Source organism: Lonchura striata, chromosome 6 (assembly GCF_050655825.1).
Source record: "Lonchura striata isolate lonStrDom1 chromosome 6, ASM5065582v1, whole genome shotgun sequence".
Lineage (NCBI taxonomy): Eukaryota > Metazoa > Chordata > Aves > Passeriformes > Estrildidae > Lonchura > Lonchura striata.
The window spans coordinates 34,237,312-34,256,298 of NC_140708.1; the positions used below are offsets into that span (position 1 = coordinate 34,237,312).

General features: G+C 40.9%; 1 protein-coding gene across 2 annotated transcripts; it reads left to right on the forward strand.

Moving 5' to 3' along the window:
- The first annotated feature begins 397 nt into the window (after positions 1–397).
- LOC110474114 (pancreatic lipase-related protein 2-like) lies at positions 398–17,258 on the forward strand. 2 transcript variants are annotated; one of them, XM_021537263.4, is made up of 14 exons: positions 400–804; positions 4,496–4,594; positions 7,648–7,696; positions 8,480–8,634; positions 9,625–9,750; positions 11,256–11,390; positions 13,083–13,191; positions 13,797–13,913; positions 13,994–14,116; positions 14,647–14,765; positions 15,468–15,597; positions 15,779–15,890; positions 16,385–16,552; positions 17,049–17,258. In XM_021537263.4, exons 2-14 carry the CDS (start codon positions 4,592–4,594, stop codon positions 17,110–17,112), a joined length of 1,410 nt encoding a protein of 469 aa, XP_021392938.3. In that variant the 5' UTR covers positions 400–804; positions 4,496–4,591; the 3' UTR covers positions 17,113–17,258. The 2 variants fall into 2 exon arrangements, with proteins under 2 accessions (XP_085439019.1, XP_021392938.3); XM_085582893.1 differs by lacking the exon at positions 8,480–8,634 and having other exon boundaries at positions 398–804.
- The last annotated feature ends 1,729 nt before the right edge of the window (positions 17,259–18,987 follow it).

Here is an 18,987-nt window from a genome sequence, read left to right on the forward strand (position 1 = left end):
CCAGTTATATTCAGAGCATGCCAGCTGATAAAAGAGTTTGGAACAGAGACATCCAATGTGTAAATCCCACATGGCCTAAGAGGATATAGATTAGACAAAATGGCAGTGGGTAGACAGAGCTCGGGGAACTTCACTACTAAAAACTCAGATATTTATATTGCCCCTAAGTCCAAAGACTATTTTTCCTATTCCTTTCTATTAAAAGAAGCTAGTCTTCCCTTGATTAAAAAATAATTAAAAATATAAAGAGGTTTGATTGTATGAAAATGTACAAGGGTTTCCTTTGACAAGGCATGTTCACCAGGCAACTAACAAAAAGACAGCTGGTGGCTGCTAGTGGGAGGGATACAGAGCAAGGAAATAAAGTTCCTGCTCTGAACTGGCCCTCGGTGGAGGGTCAGTCATTACCTGTAACACGAGCTCACAATAACCAGTTAACCCAGGAGAGCATTCCATGTTGGCTGGGACCAACGTCAACACACAACAACCCCTCTGAGGGGGCTCAAACAGCCTCATTTTGCTTTTCTTCAAATTAGCAAAACTTCAGGAGGGGAAAATGCTGCTGAATTACACACAAGGAGAGCGAGGAAAGGCAACATGTGTTATGCCCAGCATCGAGGGGATCACTCTTACAAAGGCTCTCGCTCACCCACACCAAGCCTATAATTAGACACCGTGTGGGCAGGTCTGCACCTACTGTCGTGGGACTGATTCCAAGTGAAAAAGGCCAGCAGCCACCAGGATTTGTCAGGGAGCTGGCTGAACAGAGCCTGCAAAGCACCAACCCCTTCTGCATTCACAGTGGTAAGTGCTGAACAATTGCTGGGGTTTGGGGATGAGTGTCTGTACGAGCTGTAGGTCAGGACTTCAAGGACTCCTTGGCTTTAAAATAGCCAGGCTGAATGGTGTGGGCTGAGTGAACATGCAAAAAAGCAAACAGCAGCACTCAGACAGGGACCCTGGGCAGCAGCTAGGAGGCTTAAAACTTTTCAATTCCAGGAAACCCCAGTAGGGGATGAGAATTTCTGGGCTGCGACAATGCAATGCAGCTAGGAAAACAGGGTGGATTCAGTGGGGCTAAGGTAATTTGAGACTGAATATATCCCTGTTTTGAAAGGAAGAACAAAATTACAGTATTTGCAGATGGTAGCTGGACTTCTTTCATTTTTAAGGGAAAATGCATTAAAACACAAGTAACAGCAGAAATTAAAAAGGAGGATAAAACAGGCTACATATTTAAGCATTATTAGGGGCACAGAAAATTTAAAGGGAGAATGGAAATGGGGAAGAATTCTAGAGCTGTTTTGTGGAAGAAGGCGGAAAATTAGACTTATTTTGGTAGATTATTGTGCACAGGGGAACTTGAACTAGTCATTGGGTAGGACTATTCTGCACTTCAGAAATGGCAAAAGGACAACAGTGTTAGTCTTGGAGCTGACTAAATTTAAAAGCAGCCTAATCCTGGAGATGAACAGTGGAGATTACCTGGGGAGGACAGAAAAGTGGCCAGGTCGTGGCTGCAAGTCAGCTGAAGGCTCTCTGGTTACTCAGAATTGGCACAGTCACTTCCTAAAACTGAATCACTTTTGTTGTTGGTTTGTTTTGGCTCTTTTATGATGCTTGTAATCAGGTTCAATTATCATAATTGTCTCTGTAAACTTGAATGTCTGAATACCATGTAAGGTCAAGGTGAAAACCCTATTATTTAGGAATTCTGAGCAAATACCGCAGAGTAGGAAGCCAGACTTGTCATTAAATATGTTTTCTTCACTGTTATCCTACAATTTACTATGTTGTTCACCAGTTCTAAGCAAATGACCTAAACAACCTAAATCTTACTGCACCCTCCATCCAACATACCTACCTAACCTTTTACTGGAGCTCTTCCCACATTAAATGTCTCAAGAAAATAATTTGCATCACTATTCTGAGTCATTCAGGTCAATGTCCTAGTCCCCTGTTTCAGAATCAGTTTAAGAGGTCAATTGGCACTCAGAAAAATCTCCTACCCAGAGCAGACAATGTGTGTGAGCCCTGCCTTGCCATGGTTATTACTTTGTAAGGGGTGCTTTGGAGGAAGAAAATTTGCAAAAAGTTCTGCATATATTTTCTGTGCTACAAAATTCATTTCTCTCATATTAAATGTGTGTGTTCCAGAGCTGTTCAATTAAGGCTGCAGGACTTCACTGTAGCTAAAAGCTGGTGAGCAAACAGGAAAGGAGGCTGACCAATGCCAAGATGATTTTTACTTGTTAGTGCTCATTTGTATTGAAGCAGTGTCAAAGAGCCTTCACCCAAAATCAGGACCCTGCATTGGGCTGCTCATGGGGAGGAGCTGGAGATTAAATTAAGTCTTTAACAGCCATGCCAATTACTTTGCTGTCTTAGTTATCACAACATATCACCAGCATTTGCCTCAGTACTCTGCACACCAGTTTTGAGTATTTGATAGTTATTTAATAGTCTGCTCAAGCAAGTACTGTGCCTGAGCCACTGACTGTGATCTGTGCCTAGGAAAACTTTTGTGTGCTTGGAGTGGGCTGAAGAACAAAATTACATTCAAATAAACAACTAAAAATCATATTGTACTGTCAGGTATTCACATATATAATAAAGGATAAATATGTATATGATCCTCTTTTAAGGCCTAAAGATACTATTATAATTTTTTTTTTCTTTCTTTTACCATTTAAAGTAATGTTCAATACTTGGGTATGCAATTAGTTCTCTAAATGCCTCACACTCAAAGCCAAGCAAGAATTTGCTGGGAGAACAAGAAATTTAACTTACAACTCCAAAGCTTATATGTTAAACTCTGGATGGGTTCTCCTCCTTTGTATTGATTTACAATTTTAACTGAATGCTGAGCCAAACTGCTGAAAAACAAGAAAGAAGAAACAGTGAAAAGACATAACTGCAAAGGTATTCTTATTCTCTGCTTAAGGATAGTGCCAGTACAGGAAATAGAGGAAGTATGGCTGCAGTGGTAAGGGACAAAAAAAATTGGGGAAAAAAAAATCACACCTCAGAAAGACCTGAAACAAGGAGGTAGAGAATTTAAACTTCTGAATTGAAGGGATAAAGCAGACCTGAGAATTTGAAAGGAGTATTTTCCCAGTTTTATGTGTGGAAACAAAGAATAATAAGCTCCTTGGCACTTCAAAAGTCACTACTAACACATAAGCAAGACTTTAAAAGTCTTTTCAGCTACAGCTTCCTCAAATGTTCACGTGAGATCTGCAAACATGACACTCAGCTTGACAGCATTTAATTTCCCAAACACCAAAAAACAATCCTACATCCAAAAACTGTACTTTTTTTTACTCTACTTTAGCCTAGATATCAGCATTTTTTCAGTCTGAGCTCATGTCCAGTACTATCAGTGTTGAAAGCTGGCATTCAGTGTAATGCCAGAAACTGATTCCTCTAAAACCTTTGTCAGTGATGATCCAGCATGAGCAGTGAGTAAAAAAAAAATCCCTGAAGCTAAAAAGCTAAAAAACAAAAATCACACCTTGATCATGGTAAGCTATATGATAATGATATTACAGGTTATATGACATGATGTTTCACAGTAGTAAGAACTGTGTTTGTAAATCCAGGAGCTGCCTTCTAGTTCTTCCAACTAAAGCCTGAAATGCAATAATTACTCAATTTTAAATCTACTTAATCCATGCGTTTAATTTTAATCTACTTAACTGTTGTAGTATTGCATGTATATAATTTTACTTTCTTAATCAAAATATCAAGTGGCAGAGATCTTCCTAAAATCCGAGTATCGTGTGGCTTAAAATGTTGATCTTATAAGACTGTCAGTTAGTTTGTCATGTCATGTAAGTGAATTTAATTACACAGCTTAATCTTTTAACAGTTCTTCACAATTCTTCTTTCATGAGTGAGTGGAGAAACTCTCCTGTGGAGAACTGTTGCTGGACTGAAATTCCACAGGTCTGAAATTCCTCAGGTCATTCATTCTGGTTTTTTACCGAATATCATATTAGTTTCCTTCAAGTTATGTTTCTGGACTTTTCTTACAAATCAATAACTTAAAAAACAAAACATACCAATAGTTTTTTTATATAGTTTCTTTTTTTTTTAAGAATCTCAGCTATGAGTCGCTGAAGTCCAGTGATTTTTGAATTTCCACTTCCAACAGCTATTCTACATCAGATCTAAAATTATTGTCTGAACAGATAATTACTGTGAATTATTTTTTTCCCTGCTGTGAATTTCACCTGGTTTTGGTAAAGATAGACAAAAAGACATTGTATCCTCTTAATTCTTTCATGCATCAAATATTTTTCCTTAATTCCAATGCCCATAAATTATACATGTTGACATTGTTATTTTCCCTAAGAAATCTGTGTAATTTTAGCCATTAATCCCCATTTATCAATATTGCTCTTTTTTGCCTCCCTATTTTCTTCTAATTTCTTTCATTTTACCAATTTACTCATAGGGTTTTAATTTCTTTTCAATTCCTTTTTTTTTTCAGCATAAAGCTCTCTAAATCCTCATTAAGGAAAACAGCAGCAATTTTTGTATCCTGGTACTACCCACCAGAAAAAGAGATAACAAGGGTTGTAAGAGAATGGTGAGTAAAATTCGTAGCAATTCAATACATAACAAATGTTGCTTAAAGTGTTAAAAAAATCAATTTATGGCAGTGAAATCATTGGGTTAAAAATACTGATAATGAGAACTCCTGAGATTTAGCCCTGCTTCTCATGAAGGCTCGGTGTGCCTGCTTGTGTGCATGTCCTAAGGAAGGTGTGTGGGTGCATGTGTGGGACTTAAAAATACACTGCAGACAGTCATTATGCAAAACTTTCTCATATCTCCCCAAGCCTCCCTGTGGCCCTGAGTCACTGATTGGGCAATGGTGACCTGAAGGTGACTTGATGTCCTGTTGTGAGGAGCAACCACTGCTCCAGTGGAGCTTTTATACGATAGGATGGCAGGCTAGGAATATTTGCAATTCTTTTTTCTCTAGGTTGAACATCAATTTAAGAATATTTAGTGTGGGTTTTGCATGTCTTCTGTGCATTGAGTTGTTACCTGAGCTCAGCATTGAGCAGCCTCCTGCCAGCAGCACTGGGTAGGCTGAGCTCACATTCACAAACAAGTCCTTCCAGTTCCTCTTGTTCAGCACTACACCTCCTAGATGCCCAGTAAAAGAATTTTCAAATTGCATGCTGCCTGAACTCTTTTTACATATCTTTTTAACCTCTTTGCAATCTTTTTGTCATTAACATAGACTGATGCAGAAAGGCTCCCCACTAAAAAATTATCTTCTACCCAAACTACAACCCTCTTAATTACAGAATGAATCGACATTCCACAATTGATAAAATTTCTGCTACTCCTTTTATTTCCCTGGCCACATGTACATTTCTACTTCCAAAGGAAGATCCTTTGAAGGAAATTACAGACCATTTTTATTTGGCAATGATCTCCCACATATCCTTAAATCATTACTTGCCTTTCAAGTTTTGGGTCTGAAAAGAAATTCTACTCTCCTTCCTGCTGTAGTGTTCCTGACACTGTACATCTCCTGGCTGTGAGGGTTGTCCATAAATATTATATATCCTGTGGAGCTCTCCAATGCATTTGATGAGTCACATCAGCTGTGATTTTCCTGCCCTGTCATCAGTTTCTCATCACGATGATGGGCAGCTTGACAGACATTCCAGCTGCATGGAGCTGCTCCTTCTGGCCAACACTTGGGACCTCTCTGTTCCCGCCCTTCACCAGCTGCTTAGAATAGCTCCTGATCCTTTTCTCTCCTATTTTACTGCCAGACTTCCTCTCTGCTTTCCACTCTCCTCTAGCAGATACTTTTCTTCTCTGGTAACAACATCAATGGATAAATTAGGTTTAGGATCAGAACTGCATTTCTAAAGAAAATTCATGATTCCTCTCAGCTCTTCACTTTGAAGCTCCTGCTCACTGCTTCATCCTCACTCCTCTGCCCTAACACACAAACAAAACAAACTATTACCAAACAGGGACCTCAGAGTTTATTAGAGAGTGCTCTGACCTATCCCGTTTGGCTTTGTTAGGAAACCATGTCATTACAGCCAAGTAATCCCACTTCCATCAAAAACAAGCACAAAGGTGGATCACACCTTCCTCCTGTCTGACACGTGTCACACAAGCTTCCAGGACAAATTCTGTAAAATTCCCAATTCTTTCTGAAAGCATTTGGTAGCGTCAGGAACTTTTGGAGTGTTGTGTTTGTGGCTTTTTCATACCTGTAAAAACATCCCTTGGAGAGTGCTATTCACATAGAGGGATTATAACTACTGAAATTACCACTTTTTCTTAATATTTATAATGAGCTATCTCAGTGGCCGGGGGTGACAACTCAAATTTTTGGTTTAAAAGTAAAGCAGTATATTGGAAATGGGATGTGGGTGCCATAGGAAACATCTAAAAGAGGAAATTGAGAACAGTGAATGAGGAAAACGAGAGGGGAGGAGGTGAAATTAAAGGAAGTCCTGTCACAGAAAAGTGGCAGTGTAAGGAAAGTGTAGAGGAAAAGAACCTGATCAAAGCTTTTCTTGCAGTGAGGCGCCTAATCTGCCCAGTGTGCAGACTTCAGTGAGTTATTTGCACCATTGTGCTCGTTGTACCACACCTCTCACCTTTCCCAGCAAAGCTGGAAAAAATCAGGATCCTGTGATCTGAGTGGCCGTGCTCCCGCCCCAGGTCTCAGTTCTGGATCCCATTCTGCCCCGGCTAGCTCTCCAATGGGGCGAGAAGGGCAGAGGGAAGCACCCTGTGCTGAGCCCAGCAGGGATTTGGAGAGTGCTTTGTGGGTCTGACGGGCGCAGCTGAATCCCACGGCGTGGCAAGGAAGAGAGTCTCTTGTTAGGGGCTGAATCCAGAGTTTGTTGTAGCCCAGCAGGGCCAACAACACCTGAACAACACCAGCAAACAAGAGCACCAGCAGGGCGCTTGCAACACCTTATATACTGAGAGGAGGGAATTGTTCAGCCAATGGGAGCACAAGGGGAGTGGCTTTGTATTGACAGACACATGTGGGAACCAATGAGGGATGGATATGGGCGGGGCCTCAGGCCCTTGTCCAATCACCCGGCACCTCAGATGGAAGGTTCTGGATGTATGGGCGGGGCTACTGAGTGACGGACAGGGTGCCTGGGAGGGGCCAAGGGGGATGATTGACACCCAGGGTAAGGCGGGAAAACAGGGACAAACCAAGCTGAATGTGCGGGTACATAGGATCAAACCATCACATTGCGAAATGATAACAAAACATGCAATAACACAACTCCACACTGAGCAACTCCAGCAGCAGCCTGCATGCAGTACTGTCTGTGCAAGAAATGCAGTGAGCAGCAAATCGGAGTGGTGGGGCAGGTCCCTTCCCACATCCTGCTGTGAACACTCCCCCTCCAGCAGCCCAGGATGCTGCTGGCTATGGGACACGTTCTTTATGGTCAGTTGGTGTCTGCCAGGACCCCCAGGGCTCCTTCTGGCTGATGGGTCCCCTCTGTGAGCAGAACAACGTGTGAGGTTATTCCTCAGGTGAAGGTCTCCGCATTTCTCTTTGCATTACAATGTTTTTAAAAGGACAAAACACTCGAAATAAACTGCTTAACCTGTGTATTCAATTTGCTTCAGGTGGTTGGAATGTGGATTGTTGCATTTTATCTCCTTGGCAGAGTAGCAGGTGAGAAATTGTATCTTTAAATACTGCCACTAGACATTGAATTCAGATGAAGTGGTACATAGCAGATGATGACTGTTATTTTACTTTACATTGAAATTGCAGTATGATTTGTGGGTCATTGTAGGGCAATGTCTGTTACAGTGCACAGAACTAATGCTAAAAGGCTCTGCTATGTTTAAAATTTATTTTAAGAGTGCAAGAGACATAACTCTCTGCTGAAAAACCACAGAAAAATTCAGAGTTGTATGTCCTACTTTTATCAAGGCAATCTGTCTTTACATTGCTGTTCTGTACAAAGAACTGACCAGCAACAGGGTGCTCAGCACACCAATGCTAAAACATAAAAGATGAGTGTGAGCACGAGACCCACTTGATCTGGAAAAAACTGCTAAATTGAAGGAAATATTCACATCATTATTTGCACAAGGTTACTTTCATTCCCATGACAGCGACACATGCTTTGGAGTAGAAGGTGTGCAGGAGCAATTCTAACAAGCATTTCTTACTAGGCTGTTTTTTAAACAGGAACTGAACTGATCCTTTACAAGCCTAGAAGGTGATGTCAAAACACTCTGTGGGTTTTGACTTGGTTTATTTAGCTTTGCTTGTGTTCCCACTTGAGACAATAGACACAAAAGACACATAAATGACCTTTAAAAATTTAATTTTAACCAATCATAAAATTAAATCCTTTAGTTTTTTGCTCTTCAAACTTCTTTAGTCTCAAATACATCACCAAGCAAGAGAATCATTCATATAAACAAGTGGTTTCTTCTGCTCTAGGTAAAGAAGTTTGCTACCCCAGGCTTGGCTGTTTTACAGATGACCCACCCTGGTCTGGGGTACCAGGGAGGCTTCTAACAGGTTTGCCTGATCCTCCAGAAGAGATGAACATCACCTTCTCTCTCTACACCAGAGAAACAGGAAATAACTCACAGGTGATATTTATTTTTAACATCAAAAGCTGACTGCACCTAAAAATGATTTTAACTTGTTACAAAGTCTGTGTCAGTCACCACAGGCAAACAAGTCAGAATCAGAAGTTAGTTTGAAGGTACACCAATGAACATACTTTGGGGTAAAACACAAAAAAATTGTTATGAATGGACTGTAGGGCACAATAAGTTTCCTGGTATTTTCCTGTAAGTTTAGGATATAGGTTATTGCAGACTACTTTTTGCATGTATTTAAGTCTCTGAGGAAGGCTGAAGCACAGGGGATACACTCAGCAGCAGGTTGCTCAGCACTTCTGTTGCTGATAAAATAAATCAAAATACAGTTTCCATTACTTCTCATTATGCTTCAGCATATCTATGATCTAGGACACAGCCCTTCCACACCCAAATTCCCTGAGCTCACATCACAGCCCCTGCATTTGTCTGAAAACAATACAGGCAGATAACATTCTCAAGGAAAAATAGATAATTAAGTAGCTTGCAGCAATGTGTGAAGATCAGCTTCACCCCTGCTGTATGCAGCCCCTGCATGAGGTTCTTCAGATCTGAGTGGCTAATGAGAAAAACAGGCTGCAGCTTGGAAGCAGAGCAGCACACTGAAGCCAAAGGTCAGGTCCAAAAAAGGATAAGCTGGAGCAGGAATTGTGGAGCTGGTGGGCTGCTCCCTGGAGAAACTCATCACTCAGGCCAAGAGACACTCTGTGACCATGTGGCACTTGTAGTTGCTTCATATTCTGCTAAAGGGAGTCCTTCATGCAGAAAAGATGGGAGCAGCAAAAACCACAAGGGCACAGTTTCTGTGGAAACCATAGTGGAAATGAGAAAGATGAGATTTTTGGTCCCTGAGTTCCAGAAACCACAGACTTTGTCCTGTCAGAGTCCTTTTAGTCCTGAGGTATGGCCTAGCTGACACCTTTAAGTGTTCTAAGGTAAGAACAGATAAAACCTTTTATTTTTTTTTTTAACCTATAGGTGATCTCAGCGATCAACTCCTCAACCATCCAGAAGTCACATTTTTCCTCACACAGGAAAACCTCTTTCATCATTCATGGATTTGGCAGCACTGGAAAAACAGGCTGGGTGGTAGAAATGTGCTTGGTATGAGACAGTGTCCTCTGGTTCCCATCAGCTCTCTTGGTGTCCTTGAGGCATTAATGTCTACCATGAATTCAACAGTTCATTAGGCAGCAGAAGATACAAACCAAGAATTAAATTTCACACACACCAGTGTTCCCAATTGGGAAAATCCAGCATGTCAAGGTGCCTTGGTCCTCTCTTACACTGTTATCCTCTAAAGTTCCATTCACAAACCCTGCAGATCAGATCAAGGCAATAACTGAACAGATATACACAATAACACAATAACAGCCTCTACAGCCATGTGCAGCCATGGGATTAGGCACAAATTCACAGCTGCTCTCAGTAGCAGAAACTGAGCCTCCTTCAGTCCAAGGGCTCTCCTGAAAGGTCAAATTTCAGTCTATAAATACTCCCCTGCTTCACGACTATTCATTCTTAGAGAAAAACAAAAACCAACCCAAACAAAAACAAAACCCAAACAAACAAACATAAGAACACTACCAAAATTTTTGCTTTTTGTTTGATTTCAGAGTCCAGTGGAAACAACATTTTAAATATGAAATGTGGAAGCTCCCACAAAACCAGCAGAGTGTACCTTGGCTCTGGCAGACAAGCAAGATCTGCTCCACTTGCTGCTGCTTCTGTGCTGGCAGGGAAAAGGCCAAGCTGGGAGAAGACACCACTGGTTACTAAATCCCAAATCGGCAGCACTACTTCTGTTCATAAATCTATGAACACTTTTAATCTGAAATACTAAATTTCCTTTTTCTCTTTTTTTCAATTGAAAAGAAACAGCAATTCTTTCTGGCACTCTGCATTACAGACTTATGGTCCCCACACGAGAGGAGTGAGTCCAGGATGCATTTTTTCCACTTCTGTTTTCCTTGCCACGCACCTTTAGCTCTTTTTCATGGATTAATTTTTGTTACCACTCCTTGTTCTATCTCAAACCTTAAGTGAGCCTTATTCACAGAAAACTCTAACTGCAGACTAACACATGATTCTTCCACTGGAAAAATCACTATATCTGCAGGACTCTCACCAGTACCAAAGTGACCAATTCTTTCTTGCTGAAATAAAACCTTTCTTCTCTCCTCTAAATTTTTTTAAGTCTGACATGACTTTTATAGTTTTAAACCCAGTTGGTAAATAAGGCAGTATACTTCTTATACAATTCAGTTAAACTACCAGCATCCCTCAAAGAAAGTCACAGTACTGTACATAGAATCTACTGTGCAGTTGTATGGCATTTCAGAAGCATTTCAAATATAGAAATGGTTTATAAAGTAAAATATTTTTATTACAGTTTTCATAATTGATATTTTTTGAGGAATGGCTTGTTACATTCTGTCTTGTAAGAAGATGTATTTCAGTGGTACTGGCTACAGTGAAGCGTCCCATTTAGTAAAGAATGAGAAACTTCATTAGTATGTTACATTTTAATTCCTAATTCCAGTTTAAGTTGAACCTCTGATTGTTATTTTGTTTCTTTAAATACTTTGCTTTGTGTGTTCCCACGTCAGCTGTTACTGGAAGTGGAAAACATCAACTGCATTGCTGTGGATTGGAAAGAAGGGGCAAAAGGCACCTACGCCAGTGCAGTGAACAACATCCGCGTGCTGGGGGCTGAGGTTGCTTATTTTATAACTGCTCTGCAGGTAAAAGCCCCTGCTTCACCACCTGCAGTCCCTCACTGCACGTGCTGGGTGATGGCACTGCTGCTTTGGGTTTGAACCTTGTCCAGTACCGTCAGGCAGGGCTGTGCGGTTGAGATCCAGCTAATTATACTAATTATCAGCCCTGTGGGGACTTCTCACAGCCTCAAAGGACACAAGTGAAGCTGAGACTGGGGAGATGTGCCTATTAATTAGAGACAGTAGGTGGCAACATCTCCATATGATGTTACAGGCAAACCAGAATTCCAGGTAAATGAGGCAAGTTCAGTGCTTACCAGAGTTTCCCAGAATTATATACCCATGCCAGAAATGCATTAATATCTCAGCTTAGCACCACCAAAATGAGCAGTAGCTGCCTTCCTTGGTAATTCCATGTTTGCTGCTTACAGGCACCATGAACTGTGCAGCTCTCTCCTGGCTGTGAGCCTCCTGCTCCCAAAGGCAGGGGTTCACTGTTACACACAGAGTGCAGAACTGCTCACTTGCAAAGTTTCTGCAGCAGCATTTCCCACTGATTTCAGAAAGACTCAGGGGTACTTAGAGCAGCTGAAATTCAGAGTTTTGCCTGGCACTGGACTTGACCCTGGCCAGGAGTTGTTCATCTTAAAGTGCAGCAAGGAGAAGTTCAGAGCTCATGTGAAAGGTGCCAACCTTGCAGGAACCTGAGGCTCAAAGAATACTTCACCAAAATCTACTGTTCCTTCCCAGGAAAATCATGTGTAGCCTCACACATCTGTGTCCTGGATCTTTCTTCTCTATGTATAAATATCAGGTCATTTGAAGATGTGTTCAGTTTCTTATTTACTGTCTCCATTACTGCATCATGTGCAGTCTAGGTCACCCTTTATTCCCTTACAAAAAATGCATAAATTATGCTTAGACTTCCTTGTCTTTTCCCTAATTCAAAAATTTCTGGACTTTCATTGTCAGAAAGTTTCAGCTGCATTGTGAATGGAAGCACTGCAGTAAAATGTTTTCAGAGGAATCTGCTATTTAACAATAAAGGCAGACAGGCCCATTCTCCAGATCTGATTTAATTTTGGCACACACATTACAAAACTTAATGTTAAAAACTCAAGAAATTAGCAACTTTTATGGTTTTGGTTGCTACAAAACTCAATAAATGTGTCCCCTCTGTCTCTCTTTTCACCTTCAATGCAAGTATAACATCTCAGCAGTGCAGGGCTTGTACTGGTGAGACCTGGCTAAGAGGAGAATGGATGTCACCCCACCTGAGCCTGGCAGTGAAAATCTTATTCATTATATGATCACATATTATAAATAGATATGTGACAAAAAAGGGGCTGCAAAGTAGAGTAAATAAAGCAAAAAGTAAGATCATTTTTATGGAAGATAACATTAGGCATTGATCCAAATGGGAAAGATGGTCTGTATTTTATAATGCAGAATAATGGAATACAGCAAGCATATGCCAACACTACAACAGTGAACCCTTCATCACTATGCATGCAAAATTCCAGATGGGATCATTTTTCTGTCAATTCTTAGTGTAATTTAAACAGCAATTAACTCAAGGAACTCCCCCTCTGTTTGCTATGCAGCAAGTCAGCCTAGATGTTCCCAGAGGCCCATAATGTCAGACCTTCTCTTTGCTTGTTATTCAAAGCCTGTGTTCTTATCTCCTACCACCACCACCACCACTTTAATGATCAGAAAATGTTCGGGTACTCCCCTTATGAAATCCATTTAATTGGCCACAGCCTGGGAGCACACGCTGCAGGAGAAGCAGGAAGAAGGATCCGAGGCGTCCGACGGATAACAGGTAATGGATAACTCTGCTCACCAAGATGCAGAGCTAGCAGTGTGTGTTTATAGGAAAAAAACTTGCAACACACTGGTCTCTGTAGACTGGAATTAAATTACTGGCAGTGCTGGACATACCTGTCACGAGAGCAGACAAAATTTTATGCTTCTCAGAAACAGGGTAATTATTACATCTTTTCTGTTTAGGTGAAGTACTCTTCAGTGGAAGGACAAGCATTGCTAACATGTTTGTAGCATTACCATCATTCACTGGATTACAACAAGCCTAAGACAAAGTAACAAGAACAGCAATAGCTGTCCTATTTACAGCTTTAGAGTCCAGTAATAAATCCATGGGCAGTAAATGCCTCCTTCCTACTAACATAATATGCCATTTCCAATCAATGGAAAAAGTATTTTACTTCTCTTGGAATAAGTTTTCAGAAAGGTACACAAAACCATATTATTTGCATATTTTTTATAGTTTAGCCTGGAATTCACATAATTATTGGGCTTGCCTTTTGCAAAACTAAACATCTGGTTTCATGAGTTGGCAAAAGATATATTAACATATGCAACACTTCTTTCCCTCCCTCAACCACTAAATGTGGGGGGTTTTTTTAGGTTTAGACCCTGCAGGTCCCTATTTTGAAGGTACTCCTCCCATGGTGAGACTGGATCCTACAGATGCAAACTTTGTTGATGTTATCCACAGCAATGCTGCTCACTTTCCTGTAGCAGGTAAGTGCTCCTGTGCCAGTGGGCACCTGCAGGGATGGGCATGGAACTGAGACACTGACACCTTCCCATGCATGTCTCAGGCTTTGGAATGTATAACACCACTGGGCACCTGGACTTCTACCCAAATGGAGGAACTGTGATGCCTGGATGCACTGATTTAATTTCAGAGATGAAACAAAGTGATTTTGAAGCCATCATTGCAGGTAAACAGACAATTCCAACACACTCACTATTTTATTTTTGTTCAGTTCTGAAACATGAATGGGGAAATTGCCCACTGTTTGGGAGAAAACAGGAAAACAAAATTGTTATTTGCCTGTTTACTCCTAAGTTAAAAAGGAAGGAAGAAACAACAAAGGCTGGAACAGAACAGTCTCTGCAGTTTGGTGGGTTCTCCATGCTGTTTTAAGCCCTTAAAACTGAATCAAATGTTACCTTGCTATGACATTTCATGTATATATGTATGTATATATGCCTGTCTTCTTATAGGGACTATTACATCACAGCAAACCAATGCATCTCACTTGAAATCTTAGGGCAATGTTGCACCAGATAAAACAGCAATTTCTTATGCAACTAGAAATTCAGACCAAAAAAGAAATTATCACAGGCCCATGCTGCTGTTCTGTGCTGGGCCTGAGCTGTTTCCATGGTGAGACAAGTGCAACTCTTGCAGAGGATAACAGGAGGCTGTTTCATCAAAGCTCATAAACTTTAAACTTTTTTCCAACAGATGCTACACTCTTTGGGGGGTGCCACCACTCACGCAGCCACGAGTTTTATTTCTCAAGCATCCTCTACCCCAGTGGATACCTTGCATATCCCTGTGACTCATATGAAGACTTTAAGAAAGTAAGTATTTCAGCCCAGGAAGCGGGGAGGTGAAAAGCAAATATTCCAGGTCTCTGGAGCAGACAGCACTTGGATGCTGGTGGCTGGGGTCCCACAGTGTGGCTGGGTAGGAGGAAGGACAGCACACAGCAGTTCCATTATTCCACTCTGGAAAAGGCATCCTGAAGCATAAATGGTGTCACCAAAACATTGGAGACAAAAATGAAAGCTCGTGGAATTCTCGCCCCAAAGCTTTATGCAAAGGGAATGTAAGTTAGGTAGATGTATCCTACTAATTCCTACATTTAGAGCCTCCAGAATCCTTGACTGCTCTCAAATTTACATTGGGCACTGATTAGAGCACCTAAATATGCTTCTGAATGATGCTCCTTTCATTTTCCCCCATTTGTGAATGCAAGCAAGTTCCCCTTGACTAGGGGGATAAAACTGGCCTATATTTTGCATTAGAATCCAACTGAAAATATTTGGGCTAACAAGTTTCAGGCTATTGCCATACACAGGCATCAGACCTGCTCATTTTGCACCTTCTTGGGTGCAGGAGCCATTATCTAAAACAACTTTGTCAGGTTGTGGTGTTGAGTTATGAAGACACACAGTACTGCCACAGCTTTGCAAGATCAGAATAGCATCTGAGCCCTCATTTCATAAATGCTAGCATGAAAAATAATATTCCTCATTAACTGATGTTCTTATTTTCCCTAGGGATTCTGTTTCCCATGTCCACAGGAGGGATGCCCAATGATGGGGCACTATGCTGACAGATTCCCAGAAAAATTGAACAGAGTAGACCAAAAGTATTTTTTAAATACAGCAGCAGATGAGCCTTTTGCTAGTAAGTGGAGAAGGTTTGTTACAGTTTGAAAAGTGCCTTGATGTGATTTACAGCCTTGCACCTGTGCTGCTTTTATAAATAACTGCTAATAGTCTGACAGAAAATGCTACATTACTTGTGCAATGTAGCATTCAAGCTCACCAGTGATAGTCTGGATTTATTTTTGGTTTTATTTATGCAGCTTGGAGACAAAAAGTGTTTATCAAATTGTCTGGTATAAAGAAAACGAGGGGAGACATAAACCTGGTTTACTACGACAGACAGGGGAACTCAAAAGAATATGAAGTTGCCAGGTAAGTTAAATTAATATTTTTCTACAGTATTTAATGCTGCTAGCATTAATCTACATGCTTTCCACACATTTAAGTAGTGTTAGCACTCATCCTGCATTGCAAATATTCTGCTTCACAGCAGATAGGAAAGAAGTCATTACTTAAGTAAGAACCATGGTGGTTGTAAAAAGGAAATGGAAGGCATGTCCATTTCCAGGAGTTCTGCATTTCTGAACCCCAGGTGAGTGATCTCTGCAAATTCAGCACACTGGGGACAGCCCCAGCCTCACTCGTGTCACCTCCCCACGGGCACATTTAAAGTGTTCAGTAATGATTTTCATCCTCTCCTCATTCAGAGCCCTAGTCCAATGCCCTGTGCTCTTACAAGAACACAAAAAATGCAAATTTCTGTTTTAAAAAAAAGGGAAAACATGAAAATATGTGGAGCATGTGATTTATTTCAGTGATCTCCGAACTGTTAAACTTAGTGGTGACATTTTTCCTTCTATTTGCAGTGGAGACCTCTCTCAAGATGAGGTTTACACACAGTATCTTGATGTTGAAATCAACCCCAAAAATACTACAAAAATGGAATTTCTCTGGAACAAAGCTGTATTCTCTCTGCTCTGGGCAAGACTGGGAGCAGAAAAAGTCAATATAATACAAGGAGCAGATGGACGTAGGTAAGTGTAACCCATTTGGAGGTCAGAAGGCAAGAGAAAAAGCCCTGAGAGAAAAGATGGAGAAATGGTCTTAAATTTGACAGATTATTTGTAACCAATAGTGTGCATTTAAATATGGAAAAATACAATGCATTGCACTTTGGATGGAAAAAAATCAGAAAAATCAGATGTTTGACTATGCACCAGGGAATAACTCTGGAAAAGAATACAGCAATGAATGATTTGAAATGTTTAGCTTTTCCACAGCATAACAATTACAAACCAAGATAAAGGATATTAAACCTCAAATTTTACAGCCAAAAGAAGGAAATTCACCTTGTTACTGTTAGTGGCAGATGTTAATAATCTTTGCAGCAGGCTTTTAGGAAGCCTTCAGTGGGATTATGGGTTGGACTAACAACCCTTAAGGTGACAGCTGACAACCCTTTAATTTTTCATTGGGCAAAAAGAGATAAATCTTGATTCAAGCTTGTTGTTTTTTTTTTTTTGTTCCCAGGTCAACATTTTGTGGCCATGGAACTGTGGCATATGGAGAGCCTCAGTTACTTACACCTTGCTAGAGGTCCCCAAGGTCTGTACACGGCAGCTGAGTAAACCCTCAGACTTGTGCATGGAAATCTTGGCACAAAACTCAATTAAAGCAAATTTTAAAAAAATGTTGTTCATTTTGGTTTGGTTTTTTTTTAGTTCTTTGCAAGCACACGTGTCAATGTTTCTCATGTTTGAGCCACATTTATTGTGCTTGTAACTATGGAGCCACCAGAAATCACGGATGTTAAAATCCATTTAAAACTCTGCACAGTCTCACTCTATCTGTCCCTCAAGGCAAGAACTGAGTCCCACCACACTGACAGATAAATCTGGGCTATTATCAAACCCTCTCAAGGCAATATCTGTCCTCAGAACAGCCCTGCAGGTCTGAAACACCTCCTTTCTGCTGCTCACCTGCACCTGCCTGCTAAAGGCACACAAGGCAAACCTCAAGGGCTCCCCACTTTGTAAGCAGCTAAACACCAAATCCCAGCCCCTGGATGCTGTTTTATTTCAAACACAAACATTTGCAGTGGCCACTGAGAGTCCTGAAGAGAAACTCTGAGTAACCAGGTTTGCAAAACCTGGGACTGACTATTTCACATTTAAAATAACCATTACTGTTCTGCAACCATGAATGAGCCTCCTGCACCTGTAAGAGACCAAGGCAGTGGATTTTCCAAATATAAAACCCAAACTCTGGGCTAATGAAGAGGAAGAAAGAGTTAATAATTTATTTACTCTCATTTTCCCATTTTGATAAATGACGTACAAGCGCTTGGGCAGGTAAAGTTCTAAGAAATAGGGGTAGAAATACTATGAGAACACATTTATGAGTATAGACATCTGAATGATTTTTTTAAGAAAAACTCCAGCCCTGTTGTAGTCTTGATTAAACACAACTGTAAAAAAAATTAAAAGCATCATTAAACACAAGTGTGAGGTTCAGCCAGAGAGACCTGTAGTTCTGAGTCCTGCAAGTCTCCTGGGGAACAGACACATGGCAAGGAAAACATGAACAATGCTGGGAAGCTCCAGTGTCCCAAGAGAGAGCCACAGCATCCTGAACACCAGAAATCCAGTCCTCTCCTCTGCCTGCTTCCTATTCCACCTTCTTCAGGACTGGAGAAACATAGCTGTGCCTTAATTTATCTTTTTTTTTTTTTTTTAATCAAAACCCCTCCTTCTTCCAAAGCCTCCAGGTGTGGGGCCAGAGCATCTCCTCCAGGCACAGAGCAGCCTGCATGGCATGGAGGGACTGCATCCCAGCCCTGTCCAAAGGAGAAGCAAGCAGCTGAAATCCAACTGACCATGGCCTAAGGAATTGTGCATTTATTCTGTCTGACCTGTATTATTACAGTATTGAATAAGAGCAGCAGACTAACAGATAAAATCCTAACTCAAATCTTTTCCAGCTCTTAAATTAAGTGGGAAACACTGTTCCTCCCCTCATTTTGAACAAGTGTTAAATCTTATCAGTGCACTGGGGCATGTACTGATTCCACTGATCCAAACCTGTTTACAAACCAAAATCCCACTTCAACTAAACACAGAAGCACTGAGCTCTAAATCAGTATCAAAGGTGGTATCTTAATAAAAATAAAATTTAGCTGTTTAAAGAAATAAACTCCATTATCACTGATGATAGCAGTGGAACACCTGGTATCCATTTGGTCATTCCCAGAGGTGGAGATCAGGGAACAGAAACTCTGCAAACATGTAAGGCCATAAAGCATAGGCAAGCTGATGAAACTTTTTAAGTGGAGTCAACTCAGGTGTCATTTCTTCTTGAGTTCACTTAGAGCCTTCTCCTAGAGACAAACAGGTTCAAGGGGCTGCCAGACCAAGTCTTGTGCATTTTCACAGGCTGCTTTTCACCTGTTAGTTGATGTTTCTACTAGAAT

What these genes read in the sequence shown, in the direction of transcription:
- LOC110474114 (XM_021537263.4), top strand. An exon ending in GGGTGGTAGAAATGTGCTTG is followed by an intron (nt 9,751 to 11,255) that starts GTATGAGACAGT and finishes TTCCCACGTCAG; the next exon opens with CTGTTACTGGAAGTGGAAAA. An exon ending in AGCAGATGAGCCTTTTGCTA is followed by an intron (nt 15,598 to 15,778) that starts GTAAGTGGAGAA and finishes TTATTTATGCAG; the next exon opens with CTTGGAGACAAAAAGTGTTT.